The 25,808-nt window shown below is 53.9% G+C and overlaps 1 protein-coding gene and 1 long non-coding RNA gene across 6 annotated transcripts in view; both read left to right on the top strand.

Moving 5' to 3' along the window:
• The first annotated feature begins 216 nt into the window (after positions 1-216).
• Positions 217-25,808, top strand: part of DNAH14 (dynein axonemal heavy chain 14) — a 407,059-nt gene continuing 381,467 nt past the window's right edge. For 4 of the 5 annotated variants that reach the window (XM_042925990.1, XM_042925991.1, XM_042925994.1 and 1 more), the window contains exons 1-2: positions 8,844-8,981; positions 10,583-10,738. In XM_042925990.1, the coding sequence (XP_042781924.1) occupies positions 10,591-10,738 (148 nt within the window). In that variant the 5' untranslated portion in view covers positions 8,844-8,981; positions 10,583-10,590. Of the gene's footprint in view, positions 279-8,843; positions 8,982-10,582; positions 10,739-25,808 lie in introns of those variants that run through there. The other variant, XM_042925989.1, reaches the window with a different exon arrangement.
• Positions 17,777-18,813, top strand: LOC122212236. The gene is made up of 2 exons (XR_006199068.1): positions 17,777-18,005; positions 18,483-18,813. It is a non-coding gene; the product is annotated as an uncharacterized LOC122212236 (long non-coding RNA).

A 25,808-nucleotide genomic window follows, 5' to 3' on the forward strand; every position in this document is an offset into this window, starting at 1 on the left:
ACGGCTGCACCTGCTCTCAATGCTACTGACTTTGGCCTTTGCAGTGACGTCGGCTGATCCGTACGTAGTGAGCGGAGAGCTCGTCCTTGGGTTCACGCGTCTGCGCGGGCGTGGGGAGGACAACGTGGGCGTGTACGTGCACGGGGAGGACGTCGTGCGTGGGGACGACGACGTGCGTGTGGACGACGACGTGAGGGCGCAAGGGCCTGGGGAGGATGGCGTGGCCGTGCACGAGCGTGGGGAAGGGCGCCGGGGAGTGTTACTCGCTGGGGCGGCAGGTGCGGGCCAGACCGAAGGAGAAAGATCGGCGCGGGTGGGTTGTCAGGAGGTGTGGCCGGGAAAGCAGAGATAAGACCTGGCCGCAGTCGCCGTGTTTGGGTCCAGGGAGCACTCTGTTATCAGGCCCTGAGAAGCACCTCGGGACCGTGTACGTTGACTTGGTACAAGTTATATGGTTGACGCACTTCCTTCGGGGTAGAAGAGGTGAAGAGGAGGGGAGTTGACTCCCTGCCTGGGGCCCCCGGCTCACCGATAGGCCTCAGAGGATCCGTGAGCCTCCAGGGCTATGTGCAAACACTGCGTGTACGTTCGTTTTTCTGAGCAGAGGGTCCTATGCTCCAGCAGGAAGATGCGCAGAGGGGAGGTGGTTGGACCTGAGCGGACACCCGTCCCACCCCTCCCGCCCTCCGTGCCCCTGGAAGCGGGGGTGAGCCAGGGCCTGCCTGTCTGAGAGACAGGCGCCGTGGCGGGGCTGCCCTAACTCGGGGAGGCAGACGGCCTCCGAGAAGCAGGGACGGGAAGGTGGGCCCACGGCCCGGAGAATGAGGCGTGAAGCAGGTGGCCCCGCAGACGGGCCGCGATCTGTGCTCTGGGTGGCGGGGGCTCGCTGGTTCCCAGGTCAGGTACCCCTAGCGCCCGAAGCCTGGTTCCGCCTCTGCCTCGCCACCTGTGACCCGCTCCGAGCTCTCTGCATTTCCCTCCTCTCTCTTTTCTTAAAAAGGGACCAAGTGAGGGCTCCCGTGGTTATTTCCTTTCTTCTGCTAACGTTGGACATAGCCGGTGTTTTTTTCTGGCTCCTTGAGATGCAAAGTTAGGTTGTTACTTGAGGTCTCCGTTCCTGTTTCATGTGGGCGTTTGTCCCAGTAAACCTCCCTCTTAGGGTTGCCAGTTGCCACATCAGCGGTTTTCTTTTCTTTCGTGTCCAGGTATCTTCTGTTTCCCCTTTTTGTTTCTTCTTTGATCCCACCATCGCTCAAGAGCCTGCGGTTTAATTTCCACCTATTTGTAATTCCCATCCTTCCCTACGCTGTTGACTTCTAGTTTAGTCCCTTGTGGTCAGGAGATTGGTGGGGTCTCAATCTTCCTCCGTGTCAGAGATTATTATTTTTTTAATGTTTATGTATTTTTGAGAGAGACAGAGTGTGGGCAGGGCAGGGGCAGAGAGAGAGAGAATGAGATGCAGAATCCAAAGCAGGCTCCAGGCTCCGAAGTGTCAGCACAGAGCCCAACACGGGGCTCGAACCCACAAACTGTGAGATCATGACCTGAGCTGAAGTCGGATATTTAACCGACTAAGCCACCCTGGCGACCCTCTCGTGACAATTTTTGACGTAAAGTCGATTTTCTCTGACGTAAGTATTACCACCCTGTTTTCTTGATTTCCATTTGTGTGAAGTATCTCTTCCGTCCCTTTGCTTCTGGCCTTTACACGCCCTTGAATCAACATAAAGTGAACTTCGAGCCCATGGTTGGGTTGTGTGATCTTAACTCATCTTGGTAACCCTGTAAGTAACGCAAATCCTTCTCATTTCCGTTGGAGAGGGAGGCCCCGGTGCTCACAGACTACATGACCTGCTCAGCCCCAGTCTCCCCGTTGGCAAAGCAGGGCTGTTTCCGCAGACCCCCCACCTCTCTCCCTCCCGCCCTTTTCCTCCAGGCACAAGAGGACCTGCCTAGAGGTGGGGCACAGACGCCAGGCGAGGAGTCTGGTCTCAGGCGGAAGGGCCCCAGAAAACCTTGGAAACTGTAGTCTTGGTGGTCACAGGCTGACATGCTTGAGGGTCCTGTGGTTGGTACGTTATCGTGGTTCTGGCACTCAACGGTATTAGGTGGTATTATCTGTCCCTTTCTCCGTATCATTTTATCATTAAGTGATATCACAAGTTAGGTGATCTCCATCCACTATTGGCGGTTGTCGTGGGGGCTCACCATGTATCTCTGCGGGCTGCTATGGCCGCGGGAGACAGCGATTCCGCGTGGGGGAGCTGCCCACAGACGTTAACGTGGCTCAGAGCTCCTCCGCCAGCATTGGGGGGGGGGGACAGGGAGCGTGGGGGCGCGTCCACACGGCTTCAGCCTGGCCGCACCTTCCCACGTGCACTCCGGGCCGGGGAGGCTCCAGAACGTTTCCAGGAGGCTTGGAATACTTTTGGAAGGTTTCTTTGTCTGCGGAGGCAACCTAGAAAGTTAGAAGGAATGGTTGGGATTTGGACGAGCCAGTGGCTTTCACACAGTTTTGGAACACGATCCACAGTACGAAACGTGTGTGTGTGTGTGTTCACACAAATGCATGTGTGTAACAAGTATTAAACACATAACACTTAACGCACGCTGTGGCCTCCTCAGTACTCCGATGATTCCCTCTAGTCAGATAATTCGTTCCGGTTAGTTCTGACCCACTAAATACAGTTACCACCAGTGAATCCACCCCAGGTCGCGAGTGTGGGTCTCTGCTCCCCTCCACTTCCCCGTCAGGACGGGGCAGGTGGGTGTGACGGGGACGTGCCGTCCGTGCTCACCGGGCGCGCGGGAACTTTCCCTGCACAAGCGCAGGGCCTGGCCCAGAGTTGCTGGTTGTTCTTACTCTTCTGCACCCCATCCTGCCCGGTGCTGCGGGAGGCGAGTGAGGTGTGGCCCTGTCGCGCAGGCCTTCACAGGGAGAACGATCTCGGGGCCTCCGTATCCACCGTCAGCCAAACCCGCGTCTGTAAATAATTAAGGGTAAAGACCCAGGAACGGCACTGGACTGGACCCGAAAGAAACTTCCTAGGAGTTCACCCGATGGAAGCAATAACTCAAAAACAGTGGCGAGGAAGGCGAGGGACGGAGCGTAAGCCTGCACTGCACGTGCACAGCGGGTCAGAACGGCTGCAGGGCCCGCCTCTGTCGTGGATGCATTTCGGTGCGTCCGGGGGAGGCTCAGGACAAGCTGTGAGGACTTCATCATGACCTGGAAGTGACGGCATGCCGTCGGTCTCCATGGCACGTGTGCGTGTTTTGTACTCGGTCCACACGGTGGATCTGAGGCTCCTGACGGCGCCGGGGGGACCTGGAACCCTTAGTACTGAGAAAAAAGCCTTTGCGGTAAAACGGGGTTCGTCCGAGCCCTGCCACCTTCCAGCCCCTGTGGCCTTCGGCCAGTGGCTTAATCTCGCAAAACGGGGCCGGTGACCGCACCCACGTCACAGCATCTTTGGGAAGTGGATTCAAATACTCAGAAGCCCACACGGCTTCTAGCGACGACTGGATGCTCCAGAGCTGCGTAGACTCTCCCGTGTTCACTGCCCTGTGCGCTCGGGCCCGAACCTTGGAGAGCCAGAGAGAGGAGGGGTCACCGCCACGGATGAGGCTTCCCCTCACACGTTGTTCAGGCTTCCTGGAGGGGGTCGTTTCCATGGTGGGGGAGGCTGGCGGTTTCCCCAGCCTCAGAGAAGGTGGAAACAGCCCAACCCCCCGAAGGAGAACACGCCTGGGTCTCAGCCACACCCGCTCTGCGAGCTCTGCCATCCCCGGCACAGGCGGGGTCACCGTGTCTCACCCGCTTCTCTGAGGTTGACAGAAACAGACATGAGGCAGGTTCAGGAGCAACTATTTTTGGTGACACAGAGTGGTTGCAATCAGCCTGTCCTTTTTCCTGGAATAATGCTCTGCACGGAACACAGCCCATGGGTCCTGCTCTGGACTTGGCGGTGTCCTCCCACCTGGCGTTGCCCTGCCCCCACCCCTCCTCCTAACGCACCTGCCCCGCCCTTGGGGGAAGGGCTCTTCCTGCCCCAGGGGCGGCAGGTTCTGTCCCCAGCCAGACATTTGGCGTCATCGGGGCCCTGCTGACATCCCGCCAGCACCACACATATTGGAGCCCAAATACTTAAAGCTCCTTCCACGTCCGAAACTGCCACCCTGTCCTCCAGTCTGACCCTGCTCCTCCTGTGGGGGGACAGACGTGATGATGAGGGGCCCTCGGGGGACAGCCACACGCAGCCAGCCTGTTGGGTGTGGAGGGGCCTGGCTCCCAGGCCGCACCTAGAGGTCGGGGTCTTCAGATCCGGCCGCTGTGTCCCAGCTGGACGGCTCTCGATCAGCGACCTGTCCTGGGGAGGTGACTGTCGCCCCGTGACCAGCAGGTGCCGCGTGCTCCCTGGAGATGCGCGAATCAGACCTGTGACCCCGCTGCTTACACCCCACCAGGTGGGTGTGGTGCTGTGGCAGGTGAAATACGGCGCCCCCGCACCTGGGCCGGCCGTGTGACTCGTCTTCACCTGCAGAGCGCGTCAGGCACGCCGCGTGACCGCCACGCCTGGGCCTCAGCACGCTTGCTGTCCCTGCTCCTGTTCTCCAGGAACGTTGCTCAGGAAGATGGCATTCAAGATGCCACGGCCACCCCAGTGACCGAGCGCGGGGGCCCGAGTCGGCCCCGGCAGGACCTGTAGAAGCACCTGCTCAAGCGGGACCCGGAGGAACGGTGAGCGGTCTGAGCCCCCAAGTCTGGAGCTGGTCTGTTCCCCGGCACCTGCAGGCTAGCAGAGAGAAAGTTGAGATTCGGGGCCGCCTGGGAACGGGCCCCAGGGGGTGGGGGGGTTGACGGGCAGGACCGGTTCCAAAATGTCCTTAGTGGTAATGAGGCCGTGTTCACCTGTAGGGCAAGGAGTGGGGAGCCAGTGGCAGGCCCTGAAGGGGCCTGGGAGGACGTCCAGAGGCGAGGCTCATGGTCCTGATGAGACTGGAGGCTTTCTGTCTCGTCCCACCCGGGACTCCGTCACTAGGAGACAATGTGGCCGCAGCATGGCCCTGACTTGCATTCTGTGTCCCTTTATGGGGTCATCGGTCAGGTGAGACTGTGAGAGGAGGCCGAGGGAAGGCTCAGGAGCACAGTCCGTTACGCTCCCAGGTGCTGGCGGCGGAGGCTGCGGGCTCACAGGGCCATGTGAGACACCAGGCGGTCAGGAGACAAGACAGGAGCGAAGGAAGCGTCAGGCCGGAGGAAAAGGCAGGCAGGGCTGGTGAACAGCTGAGGACGGGCCGGCCAGTTTGAGGCCCGTGGGCCGGGGGCTACGGGATGTCCCCAGTAGTACGTGGCCCCGGGATGGTCGAGGCAGAGGAGGTCCCCCCCAGCCACGCATGGTCACTCTGCAGATCAAAGGCACGAGGGGGCCTCTGCTGCTCCAAGAACTGGTTCTCTAGAGGGGGCAGTCCCTCCCCAGCCCCAACAGGCTTTAAGATGTCAGAATATCCCACCATACGTCCAGAATATGAGAAATGTTTGTGATACAACTTCTCAGCAAAAGGCGTCCCACCTATGATTGTTTGCTTCTTTCTTATTCAGTTTATTTCTTTATTTTGAGAGCGAGAGCGAGCAGGGGAAGGGACAGAGAGAGGGAGACAGAGAATCCCAAGCAGGCTTTGAGTGGTCGGCGCACAGCCGGATGCAGGGCTCCAACTCACGAACCGTGACGTCGTGGCCTGAGCCGAAAGCAAGACGCAGACGCTCAGCCGACTGAGCCACCAGGCGCCCCTATGATTCTTTGCTTCTTGAGAGAAACGTCCCGTGATTTATCATTATCGAACTTAAAAACAAAGCGATGGCAAGTGTCCCAGAAAAACTACCTTCACGTGTCAGTTTTAAAACCGTGTTATGTGCTGTTTGTCAGATTAGAAGCTACGTTATAATCAGTTTGAATTGAGATGTTTCTAAAGGGTGACTTTGGTTGACACGAGCAGCCAGTGCTCGTCCTACATTTAACTATTTTGAAATCATTTCAGACCTGGAAAAGTCATAGTACAAAGCAGAGCCTCCGAGCTGTCAGCACACAGCCCGACATGGGGCTTGAACCTACGAACCGTGAGATCGTGACCTGAGCCCTGAAGTTGGACACTTAATGGACTGAGCCACCCAGGCGCCCCTCTCACACGCTGAGTTTATGCCTGTTTTTATTACAAGTGAGGTTCGCTCTGATCCTGTGTTCACAGTATCATGTGCCAGATTTACCCATTGTCAAGTTAATGTGGTTGTCTTTTCTGATAAGTATTTGTGGGCAAACACTTTGAAACTGTAAATATCCTGTTTCTCGTGCTTTCTCTCACGGCATTCATCTCTTGTGAGTGGTTCTGGCCTGAAGCGATTCCGCTGTGCTGCTTTCCAAGTGGGGCTTTCCTATTGTCCGTGATACTTTTACGAGTTGGGAAAGCTTCTCCTTCCCCCCATCTATTTATTTGTGTCGGTGTGGATTCGTGGGTTCTTTTGTTTTACTGGCTATAATCCATGGTGGTTTTGTGGTTCAGATTGTCCCGTATTTGGCCAGCAGAGTGGCTCCAAGCTGCCTCCTCTGTCCTTAGTCCTCCCTCATCTTTGTGAAGCATCTGCTTGGTTTCTGGCTCACGAGATGCTCTCGGCTTCTCCTGTGTACTCAGTGCCCCAGCCCTGGAGCAAACCATTTCTCCAAGGAGACGTGCCTTGTGATTGGAAAATGAATTCGGAAATCAAGGTCTAGGCACGGGGTATGCTCACTGGGTTTCCCTTCTCTGGGGTCAACGTGAGCCTCCTCGGTGAGCAGACCTAGGACGTGTGTCTTATGGAAGTTTCTACAACGTGAATATGCTCCTCCACACCCATACCCACATCTGCGTGTGCGTGCACGTGGCCATGAGCTCAAGTCCACGCTGACACCTCCAGGTCCCCTGCAGCACCACACAGGGTTCATTCTACCACCCCCCCTTTTCTTATTTATGAGTTTCTTCTCCAACAGTGAGAAACCCCTCTCACTGTCTGCAATGAACAGTCAAACCTTGGTTTGCAAGCATCATTCGTTCCAGAAACATGCTTGTAATCCAAAGCACTCGTATATCAAGGCGGATTTTAAGAACCATCGGCTCAGTTGTGATCATGTGACGTTCAGCGTCACGTACAACTCGTGTCGCAAGACATCGCTCGTTTATCAAGTTAAAGTTTATTAGAAACGTTTGCTCGTCTTGCGGAACACTCACAGAACAGCAATCCAAGGTTTTACGGAATTAACTCATTTACTCGGTGCTAGAATAGAGCTAAAGTTGCATTGGAGTTGGTGACCCCGTGAGCCCCAGTGAAAACAAATCCGCTAACTAGAGCACAACATCCATTTACCTACAGTAAGTCACTCCAGTAACGTAACTTCTGTTCCCTGCGCCCCTTACCCCCTCCAAGTGGTAATTTTGCTCGTTGAAATACAGTTCGGGTCACTGTACAGACACTAACATGATTTTTTTTTTTTTTAACATTTATTCTTTTTGAGAGAGAGAGCATGGGCAGGGCAGGTGTAGAGAGAGAGGGAGACACAAAACCGGAAGCAGGCTCCAGGTCCTGAGCTGGCTGCACGGAGCCCGACGTGGGGCTCGAACCCATGGACTGTGAGATCGTGACCTGAGCCAAAGTCGGAGCTTAACCGACTGAGCCACCCAGGAGCCCCTAATTTTTAATACGTTTTAACGGAGGAGGGGGTTCACAAATGCAAAAGCACGTAGGGCCCACGCAAGCCACTCCGTGGCCCGTGGTGATGCAGCTGGGGCTGCAAGGTTTTCCACTCCGCACGCTGTGTGCTTTTGGCCCAGGCCACGTGGGGGTCTGGACTGCGTGCACCTCGAAAAGCTGGAACGTGAGGGTTGTCTGTAGGAGCCACGCAGGAAGCTGCGTCTTGGGGACCAGGAGAGCCAACGAGACGGGACCCCCTTGTGGCTCTTCCCCGTCCCCGGGAGTCCAAGGGATCTGGTCAGGAGCGCCCGTGGGAAATGAGGATTGGTGCCCAGGAAGCAGTGTGTCAGGGAGCGTTTTTAAATCCACATTACTGTCTGTGCAGCATACGGACGATTTTGATGGGGCGGTAACGTCCCCCTCAGCAATTGCTCACATCGGCAGTTCGTACGCGGCCAGTGTAACTTTGCCCTTTTCTCCACTCCTGGGTGCTGGCCGCAGTGGCCCCGGGGTCTGCATCTCTCCGTCTCTGCTGACACGCTACACCCTTAACAGGTGGAATTTAACAACATTCCACCGGATTCATTTGAGATTATAAATAGAATTACCGATTTTTTTCCAAGTCACTTGTGTTTATGCCAGTTTATGAAACGTGCGGTTCTAAACACCACGGACGCGACAGTGTGGGGTGCAGCCCGAAGAATAAGCAATTATTTGCTGCGAAGAACCCAAAATAACCCCGTCAGGTGGTGCCCAGGGGCTTCCATCAGGGGTGGGGAACGAGCCGTTGTCAGTGTCACCGCACCATGGCTCGATGTCACTGCTGTCCGTGTCCTTTGTTCAAGCATGGGCTCCTCGACTTCAGTGCCTGTATGACACGGTGAGCCTGCAGGGAGACGCGGAAGGGGGGCCATGTGCCTGCCCCCCAGCAGGCAGGACTCGGTGACAGGTGCTCAGGCCCTCCCCCTTCTGTCCCCCCCCCCCAGGTGAGCCCAAAGGTCACAGCGGCCTTGTTTCTGTGACTTCATATGCGAGTGGCTGTTGTGACATGTGCCCTTACAGGAGGGGGACACTGTCCTGTTGAGAGACACAGACCCCAGCGTGCCACACGCAGCTCCTCTCCTACCCCCATTACCCCCAAAGGAGAGCAAGGAGCAGACAGGGGAGCCCGAGCTGGGGCCGGGGCCTCGGGGAAGGTGATGGGCGCCTTCCTCTCTGGGTGCTGCGTCCCAAGAGGGGGCCGGAGACACCCCTGGGATCGGTGAGCTTCGTTCTCAGTCCCAACTTAGCTTTGAAATGACAGGAAGAGCTTTCCACCTGTGAAGTGAGAGTTTTGTCAGATTAACCCAGAAAGAAAAAGTAAACCCCAGGTCAGGGGCCCATCTCTGCCACCCCCCACCCCCACCCCCACCAAGGCTGCTCTTGGAACCGTCCTCTTACCAGAAATGCAGCTGGGCTCCTTTAATGGTGCAAAAAAGCCCCTCCGTCAAGCACTGGCTTGGCTCATTCAGTCCGCTGACGACTCGAGGGCCCAGCGAGAGAGTCACAGGGCACAGCCTGGTCCACCTGCTGGGTCTGCCTCCCGCCCCCTCCCCGCTGCTGCACCTCAGAGGAGACACAGCTGCTCCTTGGGCTCCGGGCTCCGACCCCACGGCTGCCGCTCTCTGGGGACCTCGGCTCCGGCTCCGAGCCCACTCCCCTGGGGGCGCCAGCCACGTGTCAGGACGTCTAGTTGGGGTTTTCTTGTAAAGGGGGCGGAGAGCTGGGCATCATCCGTTTCAGTGTTGCTGGTTTCCCCCGGTTTACGGTTTGCAGTAGCCAACTAGGGGCAAGGGCAGCATTTAAGGAACGAAATGGAACAGGGGTGCCCGGGGTCTCGGTCAGTTGAGCGCCCACTCTGGATCTCCGCTCAGGTCCTGATCTCATGGTTTGTGAGTTCAAGCCCCGCGTCGGGCTCTGTGCTGACCGCTCGGAGCCTCCTTGGGATTCTTTCTCTCTCCCTCTCTCTGTCCCTCCTCGCCTCGCTCTCTCACTCAAAATAATTGAAAAAGAAAAGAAATGGAATAAAAACAGCACAAAATAGATGAGGGCCCGGCACAGGATGAGCCCCAGGAAGCTTCTGTTGTGTTTGTACGAGTGTGAAGGTCTTGTATGTGGGACCATAACGCTGGTTTCTTACGAGATCGTCCTCACGGAAGTTTGAAAACCGCGGGTTCTATTTTACCACGTCTCCAACTCCGTCTGCTGGGTCACTTGCCTCAGAATTACCTGGAGGACGGCCTGGTAGTTAACACGCAGGGTCCAGATGCCCACAGGGCACGTCTGAGGGCAGGGGTGGGGAACCTGCACTTTGGTCCCCTGGTCTGGTCTTGTGTCCCTGTGCCCCACATGCTTGGAGCTGCTTGCCCTGCGGACCAGTTCTCTGTGCTCCTCTACATCAGGACCTGGTCCATGCAGGGGCGCGGGGGAGTGGGTTGTGTGGGGCTCAGTGCCCCCACCTCCCTGCCTGGTGACTCAAGCACTCAAGTTGGTGGTCCTGTCATTTTAACAAGGTTTCACGGAGCAGAGACCCAGAGAATCTCATGTAGCAACTGCTCAGATCACATGTTTTTTTTAATTTAATTTTATTTTTTTTTTGAGAGAGAGAAAGACAGTGTGAGCAGGGGAGGGGCAGAGAGAGGGAGACACAGCAGCCGAAGCAGGCTCCAGGCTCCGAGCTGTCAGCACAGAGCCCGACGCGGGGCTCGAACCCACAAACTGCGAGATCATGACCTGAGCCCAAGTCAGATGCTCAACCGACTGAGCCCCCCAGGCGCCCCATGCAACGTGTTCAAAACTCTAAACTGCATTGTCCTCCCTCAGCACGTGCGATGTCTGCGTCTTTGAACCCGTGTGAAGATCGGATGCAATGGCATGTCTCCCTGTGTCACCTGCGAACTCTCCCGTTGGAGCCCCTGGAACCGCCGTCTCCATCTGGTCCCCTCCCCTGCTGGCTTGTGCTGCCTACAGGGGCCACCGGTAAGTCTCGGTCAACCGAACATCACAGAACATCACGTCGAGGGGCGATGGGGGCGCTGGTCCTCCGGAGAAGGGGCCGAGGGCCTTCCCGCACTCAGCCCCCTCCCACACTGGGGGAGCCCAGACAGCCCTGTGTTTCCTTTCCTGCTCCTGTCTCGTCAGGGGGACATCGTGTGGCTCCTGGCTGTTCCCTGACACCCCTGCCTTTCCCTGGGATGACATTTCCTGACCTGTGTCACCAGCCGCACAAGGAGAGACCCCAGCCTTAGTTAAGACCGCCCCCCCCCCAGCTGTTCCTGGGGTTTCTGGGGAGGCTCTCATGAGAACCCACAGAAGCCATCTCATGTCTTCCCAATTGCCTGTGAAGCTTGTCTGGGCTCTGATGCAGGCACGACCCCACCTGTGTGGGGGGAGGCCCACCCAGCTGCCTGCCCTCATGAGATGCGTGTAGACTTCACTGAGTTAGGGCCACCCGGCCCCAAGCAGGAAGGAGGACAGGGCCCCTGCTCTGGTCAGTGTGTGTGCTCCTGGGTCACACAGAAGCCCCTAGAACCTCCACCCTCCCTGCAGCACCTCTCAGGGTGTGGATCCCCGAGCCCCAGTCTCCCAGCAGCCCCCGTCCCCTCCTGGCAGCCCCCATAATCCCAGCCTGTGGGCTCTCCCCCGCCCCATCCAGGTCCCCTGGGCGAAGAGGTGCCCCCAGGTGCCCTACTGCACAGCCCGTAGATAAGACGGCTCTGAATCCAGGTATGGACCCGGCGGGCGCAAGCTGGGACCTTGTGGTCCGGGTGTTTCCCTCGTGTCTGTGTCGGCCCTGGGAGGAACCGACACACACAGTGAGGGCCTTGCCCCTCTGGGCACCCAGCTCAGAGCAGCAGAGTACTGACCATCAGATGTCGGCACCACTGGCTGTGACCGGTGAGCCAGAAAGCCTTTCTCCCGGGAAATGAGCCGTGACAGGTGTCCCTGCTGGGTGTCCCTGCGGAGCTCAGCATGTGGACCCAAGTGCCCTTCTGGCCTGCTGGGCTCTCCTGCCCTTGGGACCTTCTGGAAGGCGTGGGACGCAGTGAGAAGCGGGCCTTCCAGCATGTTCTCTGAATTCCCATCCACCCTCCGCAAAGCCCTGCTCCCCACCGGGACCAGAGAGACCTCTTCAAGGGCACAGTTCTGGCTACGTCCCTCCGGGGCCTGAAGCCTTCAGATTAAGGCCCAAATCCTTCCTGTGACCCTGAACTATTGATGGGGTTTTGGGGTGATGGGGGTTCGCAGCTGATGGTCAAGAAAGAATTCTCGAGACATCGTTGGTGCAAAAGAAGGTGATTTTATTGAAGCACGGGGACATACCTGTGGGCGGGAAGAGCTGCGCTCTGGGTCGTGAGGAGTGACTCCTTCTCTACTGTGGAGGTGGGGAGGTAAAGGCAAAACGGAGGTTTCTAGAAGGACTTGGTACGCTAAAGAGGACCCAGCAGACACCAGGGGCCTCTCTGCTGTCAAAGTTGTTTCTCTCTACTAAGGCCTTACCACCAGGAGGGGCGGGGCTCCTGGACAAATGCTCTGCTCTGTATTTGCCTCGAGCATTTGTCCGCGGGCTGCAGGTCACGAGGATGTTCGGTTTCAGCCCCCGTTTCCTTCTGGCCTGTGTTCCCCCATCCCTGTGGAGGGGAGGGTGATGTGGGGGCTCCGGGAAACTGAGTCTACAGGTTTGTAGGGATGAAGCCGTTGATAAGACCGCCTTTGCCTTGTAATTTACTAACAAGATATGTGTAAACTGATCTCAACCATTTGTTTTTCCCTTTTGTCCTTGGGCAGCCTGGAGTGCCTGAGGAAAGAATGTCACCCATATCCCACCTGGGGTCCGGGGATGCTAGCTTGTGCTGGGCCTCGGCCTGCCTTGTGGTCCCTCATCACTGTCACAGCGTCAGTTAGTGTGTGAGGTAATGGCGGGCTCTTGGTCCACGTGCAGGGGCTCCTCGGTGGGTCCCTCCCTGGTCCTTGACGGTAGCTGGACCTTCTCACCTGCCCCTGGGCTGCAGGCTCCCAGGAAGGACCAGCAGGTTCTGCAGGGGCCGTTTCTGAGCAAGTGTCGGGGTGACCGTGCCACGGCCGCCCTCTGTCCGGGCGATCGCTAGCTCCACCCAGACTCGGGGAGGCCGGGACCCGCCTCTCGATGTGCTGTCCATGAACTCACAAACCTGCATCCTCCCAAGTTGTGGCGGGACGTGGAACAGCCAGATAACGGGGTGGGTCCACCTGCCCTGATGCCCCATTTATGTTTCTGGGCTCGACACCAAAGCACAGAGTTGCGATTTTAACAGTCTCGTGCACCGGCCCTGGGGTGACTCCTAGCGGGAAGTACTCAGCGTCTTCATGAGATTCAGGGTGAGAGGTGGGCATCCACTGCTCCCCTGGGGGCAGCGGGTGCATGTCCTGAGTCAGGAAGGAGACCCTCACCTCCCCTCTGAGCACTGAGCAGCAGCGTCACGTTAAGTGGCTTATTTTCGCGGCTTTTCTCCTCGAGTGAGGGGGCCCCAGAGCGGTCGTGACTCCTACGCGAGCGGGCGCCTGCAGACCAAGGCTGGAGGGAGCCTTGGAGCAGGTGTGGCTGTGCCGAGGGAAGACCACAGAGGATGGGTTGGCATCGGACGCGGAGGCCGGCGGGCGGTGGAGGCCGCGAAGGCGCAAGGCCAGGAGACGTTGGCACAGTTCTCCCTGGCGGATGGGCAGCGGGTACCTGTGCCGGCAGGGGTCCGTGTTGAGGTGGAGGTGGGAAGGGCCCGCAGCCGGGCTCTGATGGACACGATTGAGCCCTGGGGTGCCCATTACGTGGGAGACCCTGTCACTCTGTCACACACAGGCGAGCTGCGTGCTGTGAGCAGAGCCTGACCCATTGAGATTCCCCCAAGGTGACCGTCGGGGTCACAGGTTTGTTAAAACACTGCGCAGGGGGGCGCAGGGGGGCGGTGGGAACAGCAGGAGCGCGGCCCTGCCCTCCCGGAACTTCGACTTACCTTGGGGAGACAGATCATAAAATGCTAAATGTACCCATAAGCACACTACTTCAGTAGTCACGCCATGCTGTCACGAGAGTGACCGGGTGGTGGGGGGGTGGGGCACAGGGGTGTTGGGAAGTACTTTCCGGAAAGGCATCTTGGGGGCCGAGTCCTCCGAGGTGAGACTTGCAGAATTCAAGGGGCAGAAGGACCTTCTGGCCGGAGGAGAGAACAAACACGGAGGCCCCGAGTCAGGAGGGAGGCAGGGAGGCCTGTGGGGTGGGAGGGGAGCCAGGGGCTCGCCATCCAGCTGGATTTTGTGAGGAGTCTGGATTTTACTCTAAGGGGAAAGGGAGGGGTCAGACCTGTGGGGCTCACGGGGGTGTCCAGTGCTCAGAGGAGGCCACGGGGGAACTGGGTGCCCGTTCTCAGGAAGGTGCTCTGCGTCACGCTGGCCTTCCCCGTGGTCCCGTCTCTCCAGGTGGGCAGCCGTTAGAGCTCTCAGCTGAGTGCCCTCTGCCTTTGTGCTCCCATTCACGTCAGGATATTAAAGCACAGGAAGCGTTCGGTAAATTCCGCGTTCCTCAAGAGGACAGCGTGGCAGTAAGAGGCTGTGATGGGCGCCACGCAGGAGGGAGGCCATCGCGAAGCTGTCCCGGAAGGGTGCCGGCTGCTTTGGGAGAAGAGCCCCGGGGCCTGCAGCGCAGACGCTGGGTCTGGGGCCCGCTTCGTGTCACCCCTGTAGGGCGGTGTGAAAGCCATCACGGTCCCCCTTCAATTCCGGATGCCTCTTCTGGGCTTCCCCGTCGAGCACGGGGCCCTAGCCTGGCGGACTGGGGTTACCTGTGGGCTTTGGTGGCAGTCACGGTGGCGTTCTGCTGCCGCTGTCTCTTCGCCTGACCTCGAGGGACCCGGCTCCGCCTGCCTCTGGGTCACGTCGCTCATCTGGCCCCTTGGCACCCGAGTCGGTACAAGAGTCAGGGGTGTTGCACGAACATGCCGAAAGGCGGGCAGTTTACTCCCTTCTGGAGATCGCGATGGACACTGTCTCCTCCTCCACCGGGTCACAGACCCTGGTTCACCCACGTCCACCCTTCGCCATGTGACTGGGATGCTGGAACGCGGCGAGCGGCGTCAGATCCCGTGCGCGGGGGCTGAGAGGCCCTGGGGCGGAGCATGGGCGGGAAATCTGTTGAGAGGATCAAGTTCGAGGCAAGGGCACAGGCCCAAGAAAGACGCCCATTTGAAGCCCAGAGAGCTTCTCTGACACAGACGAGTGGGGAGTGTGGTCAGACGTGGCCACGTGGGTGAGGGGGCTTCTCTGACGCCGACCTCATACGCAGCTGCTCACCCTGCAGCCCTTGCTGCGTTTCCAGGGATAAAACCCTAGATTGCAGCTTACCGCTTGAGTGACGGTGGTGACCTCTTTATTCCTCCTCCAGGGCCCCAGGGCTTGCTTTTAGGGGCCACATGATGTGGTCAGAACGCTTTCCCTGTCCCCCTTCATCAGCGCTTCCCACTCCAGGCCACCGACGCGCCTCCTGGAATGGTCAGTGGCATTGATGGCACAATTTTCTTGCCTCCCACAACGTTAAGTCCGAGTTTTTCTTTATTTTTTTCTTTTTTAATGTTTATTTATTCTTGAGAGAGAGAGACAGAGTGTGAGCAGGGGAGGGGTGGAGAGAGGGAGGGAGACACAGAATCAGAAGCAGGCTCCAGGTTCCGAGCTGTCAGCACAGAGCCCGATGCGGGGCTCGAATTCATTAATTGCAAGATCTTGACCTGAGCCGAAGTCAGTCGCTCAGCGGACTGAGTCACCCAGGCGGCCCCGTGTTTTTCTAAAGGAATATTTCCTGTCTCCGCTGAGGCTATGATGATTTGCAGCAGTGAAAAGAAACTGGTAACTAAACATTCTGCTTTCAGTTTTCTTCTAGAAGTCTCTCCAGGTGAGCCGCATAAGTATAGGAGGAGGTGGGGCGGGCAGGGGTCCAAAGTGCTCTTCTGTGTTCTGAGGTCAGTAGCGAGTTGAAATAGACCCATTAGATCTTGGGGAAGAGGTCAATATTCCGAGGACACCTACTGAAAGCGGTCTCGGGAGCGCTCAGAGGGAAGGGCTGATTAAATTCATTTAAACAAATGCCATCTGTTATTGAGCCTGCGTGTGCCCGCCAGGTCCTGCGGGAGCCACACAGGACTAAATGGCCCTGCCTACCGGGCACATATAGATTTCCCAGGGAGCCTGCCCCTCCATGTTGGGGTGGCTCCGCGCTGGGCGGTCACCGGGCAGGGGCGCTCACCAGGGGAGCCCTTTGATCCTCTGTCCTAGGAAAAGTTTTACAGCGTTTTGTTCTGAGTTAACCTTAGGCCAGGAAATTAACACTGACGCGGTACAGTTAATCAGCCACAGATCTTACTCAGAGTTTGCAGATTAGCCCACAGATGTCCTTTTTCTGGTCCAGGATCCTGCATTTAACTCTCATGCCCCCTTAGTTTCCTCCAGTCTGCATCTCGAGGAAGTTTTAGCTCCTAGGTTTGGGGGATTCCCTTTCTCAACAGCTTTACAAATGCAGGTCCCCCTTCGGGGACCTCTGCTCCGGAATATAATACCGATACTGATAATAATACTGTTTCTAGTAATTCCTAGTAATGGTGAATGTCTCTTAGGTGCTTCGTGTACCAGACGCCGTTCATCATGTTACATTTCGCATCATGTGAACCTCACAACGAGCCTGTGAGTTGGGTTCCGTTACCGTCCAAATCTTTCAGCAGAGGAAGCAGGCACAGAGAACTTAGGCGACAGAGCAGCTAAGCAGCGGAGCCGGGATTCAAACCCGCGCAGGCGGGCTCCAGAAGCCCCGTGGGTCTGGAACCGCCGTGGTCGTACTTCCTCCGGGGGCCGATGGTGGTTCTGTGATTGCAGACCGCGGGGCGCTGCGACACGGCGGACGAGATCCGGGACACAGGTGGTCAGAGCAGGGCTGTTCCAGAGTTCTGTCCACAGAGGAGGAAGTCCTGTCCCCGGCCAGAGAAACTTCCCGGAGCAGGTGGCAAGTCAGCTCATCCAATACTCACGACCCCAGGTGATGTCTGCCGGGAAGTGGGGACCTCCCAGGAGAGAGCTTCCTTGTTCCCCACAGGCTGAGTGCAGACGAGGCTGTGAGGCCAGAAGGGCAGGCCTGAGCAGGGCATGTGAGGGGCCTCCAGTGCCGAGCCAAGGATCGCGGTCTGCTCCCTGCGGGGAGGGGGAGATCTGAGGCAGGGGATTTCGCAAAGATGTAAGTCGGCAGAGTGGAGGATAGATCTGGGCGGCGGGTCCCAGATTACATGCCCAAATGTGAGCTGGAGGTCACGGTCAGAGCAGTCCAGGGAAGGAAAAACACCTGCAGAGAGGAGGGGGGTGGGTCGTCTTTGTTACACAGAAAGCCTGACCGAGAAATAGATAGCTTCTCATGGGCAGGTCTTTGTCAACACGTGGTGTCCTAGTTTGGGCCCCTCAGAAGGGGACCAGAGATGAGGGCTCTGAGGCGCAAAGCCGACCTGAGGAGCAGGGGGCCAGGGTTTAGTGAGGAGATGGGGGAGCAAAGCAGCCTCCTTTGTGAGCGTCCCGAGCTAATCCCTGGGAAGCTCAGATGATAATGTAAAACAGGCTCCTTAGAAAAGACCCCCGACGGGGGAGGGGTCTGAAGTACTTGTACAGGGACTCCTGTCTGTGACCGTTGAGGGCAGCTCCAGGGGGGTGTTAATTCCAACCCCTGCCCGGCCCTTGAAGCAGAGAGAGACGTGCCCCCCAGGGGTCAGGGCCCCAGAGCAATGGGTGGGGCCACGGGGCGTCTGCTGACAGGGCTTGGCGGATCTAGGAGAGCGAGCGAAGCAAGACAGATCTTTCAAAATGGCATAAAGTGACATGTTTTCATCAAAGCCACAGAAGTTTCACCTGTCAGCTTTCGATGGTGGAGGACACGTACACAACGCTGACACCAGAAGTGTCACGAGGGTGGGAGGGCCTCGGGGAGGACCTGGGGTTTAGCCCAGGGCGAAGGACCGGCGCGTTCCAAGAGGCACAGTGGCGTCCCCGTGGAAGGGTCTGTTTGGTGGGAGCAGTGCTGTGCGCGTGGAAAGGGATGGCGTCGTGCCTGGAACAGAGGTGTCGGGAGGAGGGAGTAGGATGCTCTGATGACGTCCGCAGGGAGTCCCGCAGGGTCCTCTGTCCACAGGGAGCTCCGGGCTGAAGAGTGAAACGACGTGTTCCTGAGCGGTGGGCACACGAGGTAGAGAGGGTAAGTGTGAGGGCCCAGAGTCAGGACCCCCTCCAGCCATGGGGATCAGGGCAGGCTGCCCGGGAGCACTTCCGTTAGATCCCGAGAAGCAGGTGGGGTTGGGACAGGTGAAGAAAAGAGACTCAGAGCCAGATACAGGGACAGATTTTCTCCCCTGTGCTTGAAGAAGTGTAGATTTTAATTGATAGCCGTGGAAGCCTGTTGAACTGGGACCGGCAGTGTCAGAGGACAGGTCGGCCAGGGGACTGCGGGGGGCAGGAGCTGGAAACAGTGAAATTGAGAACAGGACGTATGATCCGGGGAGATGAACCAGCCGGATCGTGCGTGACGCCAGGCGAGCGGCTCACGTCCAAGCTCGTGCCCTTTTGTGGCTCAGAGCGAGGTCCAGGCTTTACCGTTGAGGCAAATTCGGTGGGGCTGGCCAACCTTGAACATGTCTCACGGGTTAATTAGTTTAGGTTTTCCTGCTCTTCCAAGATTTCACTCTCGCAGCCGTAGCTGCCTCGCTGCCAGCGGGAAGCCGTGGGCAGATCCAAGACGGCCGGCGGGTGAAGTGCATCGAAATGCATCCGTCCAAAAATTCTACAAGTCTGTTACCAAGTGACAGTGTTTACTGCCGTGCAACAAAAGTTTGTTTCAAATGACCTTGAAGGAAGTTGGACCGCCTCCCGTGTCAGCCACGAACAGATGGAAATGTGTGCGCAGACGGCAAGAGAAGAATTTATTTTGAAAGCTCTTGAAAAATCATGTCTCCTACCAGCGTCAGAACACGTATCAATGTAAGAATACACTCTTCTGGCATAAACAATGAGAATCTTATTTTACTCCCGACAAACAGTGTTTGTTATGAAACCATATGAATGTGTGCTCTGTTTTCTCCATAAAATGATGGAGAATTTTTGTTTTAATTTTAAACGTAGCAGTCAAAGAACAAGAAGCCGGAGGTTTGCAATTTGAGGTAGCCCTAACTACTCCCATCATGATTAGAAATGGGAAGAAAAGGAGTCTCCTGACGGGGAGAGCCCACAACATCACCGTCGCGAGATCTCTGTGGCCGAATGCATTTTCCCCCAAAGGCACGGGGATATCTCTGCTTCTACGCGTGCTCCCAGAGCATCACCGCCGCCCCCCCCCCCCAACCCAGAGGTGGAGTCTGTTTTCCCTCCGCTTGAAATTGGGCTGGGGGTCAGGGCTGGGTGGACTTTGCACCTGCCTCAATTTTAGACTATGGTGGGAGAGGGACTCCAAGGTCATGGAAGGTGGGATGACTCCTGTCCGGCTCACTCTGTCTCTCAAGACCCTTGCCTTTGGGGCTCAGCCACATGCGGAGGCCACGTGTCGCTGCTGTCGTGTTAGACTCGCTGACAGCGAGCATTAACCACCAAACACGTACCTGCACCCTCAGAGGATTCCAGTCGCCAGCTCCAGACCATCCTCACTGAAGCCGAGTAGAGCAGAGACCAGCTTCCTCCACCCGGCCTTGCCAGACTGCAGAGTAAAATAAATGTTGTTTTAGGACCCTGAGTTTTGGGGGAGCTTCTTAGGCAGCGATAACTGGAAAAGTCCCCTAAAGCTGAAGCCTGGGGCAGAAGAGCGTGCAAACAGGATGGCCGTGACTTCCAGGTGCCCGTTTGGAACTCTTGACCACGAAGAGGCCGGGCAGCACGTAAGAAACTCAGAAGAATTGCAAGGATTTGTAGCAGTCCGGCCCACGAGGAACCTACGTGTGTCAGCAAGGTCGGGTTCAGTGCTGCAGGGGGATCGCTTTCGCAGAAGCACAGGCGTGAGCCCAAATGAGCACGCGCACAAGCAAGGCTCACAGTGTTACAGACGGGATCGAAGAGCCTGCTGACAAATAGCGATTCGTGAGGAAGCCCGAGCCACGGCTCCTGGACCACGGGGGCAAAACCACCACCGAGCGTCCACCTCCCCTTCCCAGTGAGGACCACTCAGCCCAGCTCTTTCGCCAGTTTGCCCATCGGTACAGAACTTCAGACACGTATCACCAAAATAGGTACATATCTTTATTGATAGATTATGTCCGTATACAGCTGTGCCGGTACAATGCATACATCTAAAAATTAGGCAAAATACAAAACATTAGTGGAGTTTTCATATTTAAACCCTGTCCTCTCGAACACTGGGTTCTCTTGGGCTCCACTTTGCAGACCAGCGGTTTGGAGTTTGGATCTTGGAAAAAGCCATGACCAAATCACTGCATTGCCGTGCCGTCTTGAGTGTGTTACTTAACCACTTTAAGGTGCATCTCATTGTGAGAGTTTGGATAGGCAACAGCCGACAGAGAGACCCAGTTGTATAATGGCTGTAACACAATAGCCTTTCTCTTTTTACCTTTTGATCCCCCCCACCCCCCCAACCCCCGCCCCAGCCTTGTCTGCCTCTGGCGACCTCCAGTCTGTTCTCTGTATCTCTGAGCTGGTCTTTTTCTTTCCTTTTTTTTTTTTTTTTAGATTCCACTTATAAGAGAGATCATACAGTATGTGTCTCTAGCTGAGCTCTTTCGCTTAGTGTAATGCCCTCAACGTCCATCTATGATGTTGCAGGTGGTAAGTTTTATTCTGTTTATGGCTGAATAATATTCCGTTGCATACAGAGTATGCAAAGCAGGCTCCAGTCTCTGAGCTGTCAGCACAGAGCCCGACACAGGGCTCAAACTCATGGACCATGAGATCATGACCTGAGCCGAATCAGGACGCTTAACCAACTGAGCCATCCAAGCGCCCCTGAGTTTTTAAGGAACCCCCATACCGTTTTCTACAGTGGCTGCAACAATTTACATTCCCACCAACAGTGCATAAGGGTTCCTTTTTTCTCCGCATCCTCACCAACATCTGGTGTTTCCCGTGTTGTTAATTTTAGCCATCCTGACAGATGTGAGGTGACATCTTGCTGTGGTTTGATTTGCATTTGCTTGATGATGAGTGATGTTGAGCATCTTGTCACAGATGTATCTGTTGGCCACCTGGATGTCTTCTTTGGAAAAATGCCTATCCCAATCTTCTGATCATTTTTGAAGAGTGGATTGTTTTCTTGCTATTGAGTTGCGTGAGTTCTTTATATATTTTGGATACTAACCCCTCATCATAGATGATTTGCAAATATTTTCTCCCATTCCATAGGTTGTCTTTTCATTTTATTGATAGTTTCCTTTGCTGTGTAGAAGATTTTTAGTATGATGTCGTCTCAATAGTTTATTTTTACTTTTGTTGCTTTTGGTGTTGGATTAAAAAAATCATCACCAAGGAGTTTATCCCCTATGATTTTTTTTCTTACAAGAATTTATGGTTTCAGGTCTTATGGTCAGATCTTTAATCCATTTTTTTTAAGTTTATCCATTTTTTCAATATGAAATTTATTGTCAAATTGGTTTCCATGCAACACTCAGTGCTCATCCCAACAGGTGCCCTCCTCAATGCCCATCACCCACCCTCCTCTCCCTCCCACCCCCCCATCAACCCTCAGTTTATTCTCAGTTTTTAACAGTCTCTTATGGTTTGGCTCTCTCCCTCTCTTTTTTTTTCCATTTTGAGAGAGAGAGAGAGAAAGAGTGTGCAAGCAAGGGAGGGGCAGAGAGAGAGAGAGAGAGAGAGAGAGAGAGAGAATCCCAAGCAGGCTCCACACTGTCAGCACAGAGCCCAATGCAGGGCTCAAACCCATGAACGGTGAGATCATGAATTGAGCCAAAATCAAGAGTCGGATGCCTAACTGACTGAGCCACCAGGTGCCCCTACTCTTTAATCCATTTTGAGTTAATTTTTATATATAATGTAAGATAATGACCTGGTTTCATTCTTTTGCACATGGCTGTCCAGTTTTCTTAACATCACTTATTGAAGAGACTGTCCTTTCCTCATTCGATATTCTTGGCTCCTTTGCTATAAATTAATTGACTACAAATTTTTAGGTTTATTTCTGGGCTCTCTATTCTGTCCCATTCATCTACATATCTGCTTCTATGCCAATACCGTATTTTTTCATTACTACAACTTGATAATATGGTTGGAAATCAGGGAGCATGATGCTTCCAGGTTTATTCTTTTTTCTCAAGATCTCTTTGGCTGTTTGGATTTTTTGTGGTTCCATACAAATTTTAGGATTATTTTTTCTGTTTCTTTGAAAAATACCATTGGGAGGGGCACCTGGGTGGCTCAGTCGGTTAAGCGGCCAACTTCGGCTCAGGTCATGATCTCGCGGTCCGTGACTTCGAGCCCCGCATCGGACTCTGTGCTGACAGCTCAGAGCCTGGAGCCTGTTTCATATTCTGTGTCTCCCTCTCTCTGACCCTCCCCCGTTTATGCTCTGTCTCTCTCTGTCTCAAAAAGAAATAAACGTTAAAAAAAAAGAAAAGAAAAGAAAAAGAAAGAAAAATGCCATTGGGGTTTGATAAAGATTGCACTGAGTCTGTAGATTGCTTTGGGTTGTGTGGACATTTCAACAAGACTGATTCTTCCAACCCATGAGCACAGAATATCTTTTCATTTATTGGTGTCTTTTTCAATTTATTTCATTAATGTCTTGTAGTTTTCAATATAAAGGTCTTTTGTCTCCTTGGTTAAATTGGCTTCTAGGTATTTTATTCTTTTTGATGCAGTTGAAATTGGATTGTTTTCTTAGTTTCTCTTTCTGACGGTTTATTAGCATATACAAATGCAATCGATTTTTGTATGTTGGTTTTGTGTCCTGACACTTTACTGAATTTTTTTATTAGCTCTGACAGGTTTTTGGTGGAGTCTTTAGAGTTTTATAAATAGAGTATAATGTCATCTGTACATAATGACAGTTTTACTTCTTCCTTTCTGGTTTGGATGCCCTTTATTTCTTTTTCTTGCCTAATTGCTGTGGCTAAGACTCCTAATACTATGTTGAATGAAAGTAGGAAGTGTGGTCATCCTTATCTTGTTCCTGCTATTACAGAAAAAGTTTTCAGTTTTTCTCTATTGAGTATGATACTAGCTGTGAGCTTGGCATAGGTGGTCTTTACTATGTTGAAGTACATTCCCTTCATATCCATGTTGTTGAGTGTTTTTATCATAAATGGATGATGAATTTTGTCAGATGATTCTTCTGCATCTATTGAGAGGATCATATGATTTTTATCCTTTATTTTGTTAATGTGGTATGTCACAAGATTTGTGGATGTTGAACCATCTTTGCATCCCTGGAATAAATCCCATTTGATCATGGCGTGTGATCCTTTTAATGTGTTGTTAGACTCAGTTTGCTAATATTTTGTTGAGGATTTGTACATCTATGTTTATCAGGGATACTGACCTGTAATTTTCTTTTCTTGTGGCATCCTTGTCTGGCTCTGGTATCAGGGTAATGCTGACCTCATAAAATGAGTTTGGAAGAGTTCCCTCCTCTTTTACTTCTCTGAAGAGTTTGAGAAGGATTGGTATTAACTGTTCTTTTAATATTTGGTAGAATTCATCAGTGAAGCCAACTGGTTCCTGGACTTTTGTTTATTGGGAAGTATCTTTTTAAAAATTTTTTTAAATGTTTGTTTTTTAGAGAGAGAGAGACAGAGTGTGAGCAGGGGAGGGGCAGAGAGAGAGGGACACACAGAATCCAAAGCAGGCTCCAGGCTCTGAGCTGTCAGCACAGAGCCTGACGCAGGGCTCGAACTCATGAACCATGAGATCATGACCTGAGCTGCAGTTGGATGCTTACCCAAGTCACCGAGGTGCCCCTGTTGGGAAGTTTTTAATTACTGATTCAATCTCCTTACCAGTAATCAGTTTGTTGAGATTTTCTATTTCATCATGATTCAGTCGGATTGGTAGGTCATACATTCCTAGGAATTTATCCATTTCTTCTAGGCTGTCCAATTTGCTGGCATGTAACTATCCATAGTGTCTCTTATGATCCTTTGTATTTCTGTGGTATGAGTTGTAGCATCTCTTTCATATCTGATTTTTTAAAGTTTATTTATTTATTCTTGGCGGGGGGGGGGGGGGGGTGGGACAGAGGGAGAGGGAGAGAGAGAGAATCCCAAGCAGGCTGCATGCTGTCAGTGAAGAGCCCGATGTGGCTGTCTCTCATGAACCATGAGATCATGACCTGAGCTAAAATCAAGAGTTGGGTGCTTATCTGACTGAGCCCCTCTGATTTGATTTATTTGAGTCTTCTCTCTTTATTTCTTGGTGCGTCTAGCCAAGGGCTCATCCATTTTGTTTATCCTTTCAAGGAACCAGCTCTTAGTTTCATTGATCTTTTCTATTTTCTCTTTACTCTCTATTTCATGTATTTCTGCTCTGCTGTTTGTTCTTTCCTTCTTTCTACTAACTTTGGGCTTTGTTCTTTTCCTCGTTCCTTGAGGGATAATTTAGGTTGTTTATTTGAGACTTTTCCTCTGTTATTGAGTTAGGCGTTTATTGCCATGAATGTCTCTTTTAGGACTGCTTTTACTGTGTGCCACAAATTTCGGTATGCTGTATTTCCATCTTGGTTTGTCTCAAGGCATTTTTCGTTTTCTTTTTCGATGTCTTCTTTGGGCCCTTGGTTATTCAGTCGCATGTTGTTTAACCTCCACATATTTATGAATTTTTCCGTTTTCTTCAGGTAATTAATTTCTCGTTTCATACCATGTGGTCATAGGAGATACCCATGTGCACACTTAGCACAGGGCTGGCACATTAAAGGTGCCAAATAACCAGCAGCCTTTCTGGGGAGAGAGAGGCAGGAAGAGAAGGGGGGAGGTGAGGGGGTGGGAGGCTTGGATCCTTGGTGTGACCCTGCCACCAGCTGAATGACCTTGGACAGGTCACTGACTCACCCTCTGGGCCTGTTTTCCCACATAGAAAATGAGCAAAGCAGACTCATCATTTGCGGGGTTGCATATGTTTGCACACTTTAACTCACGTTACTTTTGGCTTATGTTTTCGGTCCTCATTAGACTGACCTCCTTGAGGACAGAGTCTGTAGCTCTTACCCCTGGCTTTCTATGGAGCCCTTCTGTTCCCTCAGTTCATTCCACTCCTCTCCCAGCTCTCAGGCCCCCAATGTTGTCCAAGGTCATCCAGCCCCTGGCACTAGAAAAGCGACTAGATACCTACATGCTTATCCGTCTAAATGTTAGAAAAGCTCATCCCATCTTGGTTCTGTTTGAGTGAAAAGGTCTGATGGGGGCGGGGGGGGACTTTGGTTCTTAGAGATTGCAGGGTCTCTTAGAGCTGAGAGGCCTTCCCAGAGCCCTTACCCCATTGCAGAGTGTCCCCGCAGGCTCATCAGCCTTCCAAGGGAGAAGAGGCTAATTTTTTTTTCTGTCTTCCAATTTATCTTTCCATAAAAAAAAAATGTTTGTGGATATTCTGGAGGCCCAGGGGCCCTGCTTCGTCCTCCTGTGTTCCACACTGCCCACCGAACTCATACCCTCTCACTGTAGAGCAATCAAGCCACGATCGTTGTGGGGACAGATCTGTGTTTCCGGACGGCTCACCTATATGGGCATGTGGACCTTCCACATGGCCCAGAAGCCACAAGCAGAAAAGAGAAATTAACAGAAGGACAGAGCACAAACATTTATATTATTAGCTGGCACGTTATTTCTGGAAGACTTGCTTTCCCCAGGGAAATAGCTTGTCACAAGCTTAATTCGTTGGCAGAGAGCAGGACTGAACCGTTTAGAGAGCACACTTTCATATTGATCGTCTTATTTATTTGGGACTCATCGGTGAAGACACAGAGGCCCAGAGAGGCTGTGACTTGCTCAGGGTCAAACAGCTAAGAGGTGGCAGAGACTAGACCGGCACGCAGGTCTTTGGGCTCCCGATCGAGTGCTCT

This window comes from Panthera leo, chromosome F3 (genome assembly GCF_018350215.1).
Source record: "Panthera leo isolate Ple1 chromosome F3, P.leo_Ple1_pat1.1, whole genome shotgun sequence".
Lineage (NCBI taxonomy): Eukaryota > Metazoa > Chordata > Mammalia > Carnivora > Felidae > Panthera > Panthera leo.